This window comes from Myotis davidii, unplaced genomic scaffold (genome assembly GCF_000327345.1).
Source record: "Myotis davidii unplaced genomic scaffold, ASM32734v1 scaffold188, whole genome shotgun sequence".
NCBI lineage: Eukaryota > Metazoa > Chordata > Mammalia > Chiroptera > Vespertilionidae > Myotis > Myotis davidii.
The window spans coordinates 372676-380263 of NW_006299270.1; the positions used below are offsets into that span (position 1 = coordinate 372676).

A 7588-nucleotide genomic window follows, 5' to 3' on the forward strand; every position below is an offset into this window, starting at 1 on the left:
ACGACCAGAATGATGAGAATGACCGGTCAACCAGTCACTATGATGTGCACTGACCACCAGGGGGCAGACACTCAACAGAGGAGCTGCTCCCTGGTGGTCAGTGTGCTCCCACAACCAACCTCCCATGGCACCTCCCCCATCCAGGCCAGCCAACCTCCCACAGCCTCTCCCACGGCCAGCCAGCCCCCCAGTAGGCCTCGATCACCAGCCAGGCCAAGGGACCCCACCCATGCATGAATTCATGCACTAGGCCTCTAGTTAAAGTATAAAAGTGACTAAAAAGCGTTTTTTATTGAATTTATTGGGGTCACATGGTTAATGAAACTATATAGGTTGCAAGTGTACAACTCCATAAAACATCATCTGCATACTGCATCGTGCACTCTCCACCCAAAGTCAAGTTTCTTTCCACCACTATTTATCCCCCTTTTGCCTTCTTCCACCTCTCCCCACCCCCTTTAGCCCCTGGCAAGCATCATATTGTTGTCTGTATCCTTTGTTTGGGTTTTTTTTGTTTGTTTTGTTTTGCTTAATCCCTTAACCTTTTCCACCCAGCTCCCCAACCCCTCTCACCTCTGACAGCTGTCAGTTTGTTCTCATTTTCTATGAGTCTCTTTCTATTTTGTTTGTTAGTTTATTTTGTTCATTAGATTCCACATATGAATGCACTCAATATGGCATTTGTCTTTTTCTGACAAGTTTATTTCATTTAGGACAGTACTCTCCAGGTCCATTCATGCTGTCACAAAAAGTAAGATTTCCTTCTTTTGTATGGCAGACTAGTATTCTATTGTGAAAATATACCACAGCTTTTTGTTGTTGTTGTTAATCCTCACCCGAAGATATTTTCCATTGATTTTTAGAGAGAATGGAAGGGAGAGGGGGAGACAGAGAGTGAGAAGCATTGATGTGAGAGAGATATGTCAATTGGTTGCCTCCCACATATGCCTGGACCAGGGCTAGGGGATTGAACCTGCAACCATTTAGACTGAAGGCTGACATTCTATCCACTGAGCCAAACCAGTTAGGAGCCTACCACAGCTTTTTTATCCCCTCACCTGTTGATGGGTACTGGGTCTGCTTATGTGTTGTTGTTATTTTTATTTGTTTTATTTCATTTTTCTAAAGGTGTGCTTATGATTTTAAGAAATAGTATTACTTGCGTAAAATTAAATAAAGCGTCAGACAAAACAGTTAATATTCCAAAACCTATGGGACACAATGAAAGCAGTCCTGAGAGGGAAGTTTATAGCTCTACAGGCTTATCTCAAAAAAACAAGAAAATATGGTAGTAAATCATCTAACTTTACAACTCAAAGATTTAGAAAGAGAGCAACAAGACAACCCCATTGTGAGCAGAAGGAAGGAGATAATAAAGATTAGAGCAGAAATAAATGACATAGAGACCAAAAAAACAATACAGAAAATCAATGAAACCAAGAGCTGGTTCTTTGAAAGGATAAACAAGATTGACAAACCTCTAGCCAGACTCACCAAGAAGCAAAGAGAGAGGACCCAAATAAACAAAATCAGAAACGATAGAGGCGAAATAACAACAGACCCCACAGAAATACAAATGATTGTTAAAAAATACTTTGGACAGCTCTGCTCCAACAAACTAGACAACCTGGAGGAAATGGATAAATTCCTAGAAAAATACAACATTCCAGAACTCAATCAGGAAGAATCTAAAAATCTCAACAGGCCAATAACTATGGAAGAAATTGAAGCAGTCATCAAAAAGCTTCCAGCAAACAAAAGCCCAGGACCAGACGGCTTCACAGGGGAGTTTTACCAAACATTTAAGGAAGAACTAAAACCTATCCTCCTCAGACTATAAGCAGTTCTTTGCTTATCTATCAAACTCTTTCCTAGAAATATATTTATCAAATAAAGCAACAGTTTAGTGAAATTATTATTGGGTATATTAGTGAGTAGATCAAGTAGAATAGTTATTACTGAAAGGGATCTAGAACTGAATGAGGAATTAGAGATAGCAAAGGCCATTTAAAGAAGGGGAGGGGGAAAAAACCCTATATATTTCAATGCCTCCTAAAAGCAGAATTATATTAGAATACAATGTAAAAGTAAAAAAGAATACAATGTCAGACAATTACATTAACTACCATGGGTAAGTGGAAGCATGTCTCTTGTTTTTTGGGGTTTCTTTTTTGTTTGTTTGTTTTTTTAAATATATTTTATTGATTTTTTTCAGAGAGGAAGGGAGAGGGATAGAGAGTTAGAAACATCGATGAGAGAGAAACATCAATCAGCTGCCTCCTGCACACTCCCCACTGGGTATGTGCCCGCAACTAAGGTACGTGCCCTTGACCGGAATCGAACCTGGGACCTTTCAGTCCGCAGGCAGACGCTGTATCCACTGAGCCAAACCAGCCAGGGCAGTCTCTTGTTTTATTTGCTCCTCAGTCTCCTGAAGTAGCAATACTAATTACTCAAGCTACAAGGACATCACTGAGCCTCAGGGTAAAAACTATAATACACTTCATCTTGCCTATCTATCTCCCCTTGGCCCTGTGCTTGAAGGATTGAGAGAATTCTTCTGTAAAAAGGACTAGGCTTAGAGCATGAAACAATTTTGATCAAGGCCTCTGGGAGAATTCTGACCTGTGTTCTCCAAAAATCTTACTTGACATCCAAGAGATGTTTTGGATATGGACAGACCTAGATTAAATTACAGCCACCCAGAAAACCAAGGCATAGTAATGTATCAAAATAATTTTGAATCCCTCTTTTTATTTTAAATAAGAGAGCATTATTTCTAATATGAGAGGCCTGGTGCACGAATTCATGCACCAGTCTGGTCCCTTGGCCTGGCCTGCAGGATCGGGCTGAAACCTCCTCTCTGACATCCCCTGAGGGGTCCCGGACTGCGAGAGGGTGCAAGCCAGGCCAAGGGACCCCACTGGTGCCCAATCAGGGCTGGGGAGGGGCATGGGAGGTTGGCCAACCGGGGAGGGACTGCAGGAGGGCTCCAGAGCATGTCCAGCCCATCTCGCTCAGTCCTGATCAGCCAGACCCCAGCAGCAAGCTAACCTACCCGTCAGAGCATCTGCCCCCTGGTGGCCAGTGCATGTCATGGTGAGTGGTTGAGCAGCCTTAGCATATCATTAGCATATTATGCTTTGATTGGTTGAACAGCCGACCAGACACTTAACATATTAGGCTTTTATTATATAGGATATCTCGGCAGGCAAGGGGGACAAAAGAACGAATAAACAAATGGGACTACATTAAACTAAAAAAGTATTTACACAGCAAAAAAAAAAAAAAATCAAGAAAATGAAAAGGCAATTTACTAATCCAGAGAAGGTATTTGCCAATGATGCATCTGGTAAGGGGTTAATACCCAAAACTTATAAATAGCTCATACAACTTAATAAAAAAAGCAAACAATACAAAAAAAAAAAGGGCAGAGGACCTGAATACACATTTCTCCAAAGATCACATACAGATGGCTAATAGACATATGAAAAGATGCTCAAAATCACTAACCATCAGAGAAATGCAATTAAAACCACTATGAGATACCACCTCACACCTGTCAGAATAGCTGTCATCACTAATCAACAAACAAGTGTTGGTGAGAATGGGAGGAAAGGGACCCCTGGTTCACTGTTGGTGGGAAGGCAAATTGGTGCAGCCACCATGGAGAACAGTATGGAGATTCCTCAAAAATTAAAAATAGAACTACTTTATGCCCAGCTAGTGTTGCTCAGTGGTTGAGCATTGACCTATGAACCAGGAGGTCATGGTTCAATTCCTGGTCAGGGCACATGCTCAGGTTGTGGGTTCAGTCCCCAATGTGGGGCCTGCGGGAAGTGGCCAATCAGTGATTCTCTCTCATCATTGATGTTTCTATCTCTCTATTCCTCTCCCTTTCTCTCTGAAATCTATAAAAATATATTTTAAAAAATAGAACTACCTTATAGCCTAGCAATTCTACTTCTGGGAATTTATTCAAAGAAATCCGAAACACTAATTCCAAAAGATATATGCACCCCTATGTGCATTGCAGATTTATTTACAATAGCCAAGATATTGAAGCAACCCAAGTGCCCATCAACAGATGATTAGATGAAAAAGAGGTGGTACATATATCCAGTGGAATATTACACAGTCATAAAATATTGAAATCTTGCAAGTTGTGACAACATGGATGAACCTTGAGCATGTTATGCTAAGTAAAATAAGTCAGACAGAGAAAGACAAATACCATATAATTTAATTTATATTTGTAATTTCTTAGAGGGAAGGAGGGATGGCCGAAAGAGATTAACCAAAGAACTTAGATGCATATATGCATTGCTCTTGGACACAGACAATAGGGTGGTGAAGGCCTGGGATGGGCTGGGAACTGGGTGGAAAAGGCAAATCAGATTCTTAACTGCTTGCTATGCTCTTCCCTTTCTGAGCAAGGGTATGAGAATTTGTCTCTAAATACTTACAAGTCAGGAGAGAACTTTGAGCCATCCTCCCAGAGCCATGGTCCTTCAGCCTGAGGGCGAGAGAGCCCTATCCAAAATGACCTAGCAGGTTGGGAAGACACTTGCTTCACTATAAATTCCTGTAGGGAAACATAAATACAAATACACGTCAAGAAGAGAGAGATAAATAGAGATGATAGAGATAGAAAGACAGAGAAGAGCCGGGGAGCTGCTCTTATAGACACCGTGAATCACCTTGGTGAAGGATGGATGTGTACACTGGCATCAACCTCGAGAGAAGTGCCAATTCTTGAATGCCACTGAGTGTCTCCAAAGGCATATTTCATTCTTTCAGAGTCATTTTATTTAATTTTCCACCAAAAGAACTGTTTAGATTCATAGTGTAGAATGTTCCCCTGATTACTAACCCTTCTTATAGGCCATCTAAGTGCTAACCTTCATTCATGAGGAATTGTAAGTTCCACCTTTTCTGTAAAAGTTTTTGTGTCCACAGGGATCTCTCTCTGAATTCCTATCACATTTGTTGCCAATACCAAATGTTTAACTTTTTAAAAAATCCTCACCAAGGATAGTTTTTATTGATTTTAGAGAAGAAGAAGAGAGAGAAACATTGATCAGTTGCCTCCCATGTGCACCATTACCAGGGGGCAAACTTGCAACCTAGCTATGTACCCTGACAAGGAATTGAGCTCGCAACCTTTCTGATGTACAGGAGGATGCTCCAAACAACTGAGACGCCCAGTCAGGGCCCAAGTGTTTAACTTTTAACAGCTGTTGTTTCTTTTTTCTTACAAATTACATGAGCATTGCAGTATCAAGTTTACTTTTTTCACCTCTTTGCCTTTTCCAGTATCTTTTAAGGAATAAGTGATGTATAAATGTATATTTTTATTGCAGCTATTTTTCTTAATAATTATGATGACAAGGGGGATAGTGTTCTATCTCCAAATTTGAAAATTAAAATCCAAATCCACAAAAATTAGTAGTTGCTTGATTATTATAATCATGCAAACTTGCAGTGTATTCAGAAGGATTTGTTTTAAAATACAATGTGCTTATTTTTAAATTAATTAAATTGAAAAGCATAAATTATAAACATTACCCACTTAATGCATGCTCTTACTATAATTATGAAGAATAATAAATATCACTTTTTCCAAAGGAAGATTATCATTACCTGAAATCTATCTCTATTTTTCTGCTCCATATAGACTACAGATAACTATGACTCAAATCTACACTTACCAGTTCTTTTGAACTATCCATCTTCAGGAGATAAGAGTCCAGTTGAGAGCACTGTCTTTTACTTCCATTCCAGGAATTCAATGGTGTGCCAAATAGGTAACAGCTATTCTCGTGTGCAATCCAGTTAGGGGGACAAGAGCTGGAAAGAACCCCTGGAAATAGAAAATAAATATGATGACCATGGTGCAAGCACCATCCATCCTGAGGACACAATAATAATTAATGAATCACCATTAAAATATTTCCATTTCAATTCAAACTATAAGAATATGACTTTACAAAATAGGCCATATTAAAATGCCCCCATTCATTTAAAAATGAATTAATTATAAAAAGTGTTTTAGACAACCTTCCTTTCTCTCTTGTCCATAATTCCTTCAAATCCAGCCTGGAACTCCCTTTCTTCATACCTCTTAAGATAAATCAACTCAAAATAAATCATTGAAGTATATGGTAATTTCACGTTAACTTTTTTACAGGTATGACATCCATTTCAGAAGGCAATTTCCCAAATGAAAAAAGTATAAGAACAATTATTCACATTACAGAGTATTGATGTTTCATAATATTAGCTACTTTATATAAATCATAAGGAAGGATGGGTACAGAGATGGAAAACTGAAGTAAAAGTGTTGTCATATTCAATTATGATACAATTAGAAGATCAAGTATATATAAAATTGTAGTGAAATTGTGTGGTAAAAATTAATTTAACTAGAGTTTTCAGGACTATATCTATTAGGTCTATCTCTTCTATATGTGTGTCATTTAGCCTCTTAATTCTCACCAACCTGTTTCCTTCTTTCCTTTATCTCTCCCTTTTTTCCTTTCTGATGTCTGATTTTTTATTCTTACTATATCACTATAAAATTTCAGTTCCCCAAAGGCAAATAATATGTTTTAAATTATAAAATCTGCTGTAGGCCTAAAAACATAGACAGGGATAAATTAGTTACTGATTTGGAAAAAAAAAAATCCAACTTAGAACTGCTCAGCCAAGTACATGGATATTTATGATAGAACTTCATTGTATATAGGACAGGGGCATTATAGACTGGAATAATTCTAATGTGTGCTTTCTTTGAATGCACAGGCACTGCATATAAAGGTTTTCTCTTTCCCCCCACCCTTCCAGGCCATAACACCAATAATTAACCTTCCTAAACCAAGAATTCCATTACTCATTTAACTTTGCCCTTGCCTGTGGTTGTGAGAGCCTTGGGAGAATCCACACTCTCTTCTAAAGATGATTGTGTGGGTTTTCTTGATGGAAAATTGTCATTCTTCAATGAGTTGCTTCCTGAATTGGATCTCCAAATACCTTCATATACCAACAATAGTGACAAAAGGATTATTCTACTATGTTTGAAAATTTAAACTCCAAAATCCATATTTTTGTTGTAATATAAAGACTAATTCAAAAGAATATATGCATCCCATGTTCACTGCAGTCTTATCTACAATAGCCAAAATATAGAAACAACCCGAGCAAGCAGGCAAAAAAGTTGTGAGATATACTAGTGTGTGTGTGTGTGTGTGTGTGTGTGTGTGTGTGTGTGTAGAAGCTGCATGACAGAAAGGTCATGGGTTACCTTGTTTTCTTTTCAAACCACTTACGGTATATATGGAATCTAAAGAACACAATACATGAACAAGTAAAATAGAAACAGATTTTTAGATATAGAGAGCAGACTGATGATGGCCAGAGAAATACTTTTTTTTTTAATCCTCACCCAAGGATATGGTTTTTTGTTGTTGTTTTACTGATTTTAGAAAAAAAGTAATGAAGAGGGAGAGGGAGAAGGAGAGGGAGAGGGAGGGAAGGAAAGAGGGAGGGAGGGAGAGAGGGAGAGAGAGAGAGAGAGAGAGAGAGAGAG

General features: G+C 38.6%; 1 protein-coding gene across 3 annotated transcripts in view; it reads right to left on the reverse strand.

The window, feature by feature from the left end:
• CLEC7A (C-type lectin domain family 7 member A) overlaps window positions 1–7588 on the reverse strand; it is a 32629-nt gene that overhangs the window by 1450 nt on the left and 23591 nt on the right. For 2 of the 3 annotated variants that reach the window (XM_006774805.2, XM_006774804.2), the window contains 2 exons: window positions 5712–5863; window positions 4467–4585 (listed from right to left, as the gene is read on the reverse strand). In XM_006774805.2, the coding sequence (XP_006774868.1) occupies window positions 4467–4585; window positions 5712–5863 (271 nt within the window). Of the gene's footprint in view, window positions 1–4466; window positions 4586–5711; window positions 5864–6912; window positions 7033–7588 lie in introns of all 3 variants that reach the window. The other variant, XM_006774803.2, reaches the window with a different exon arrangement.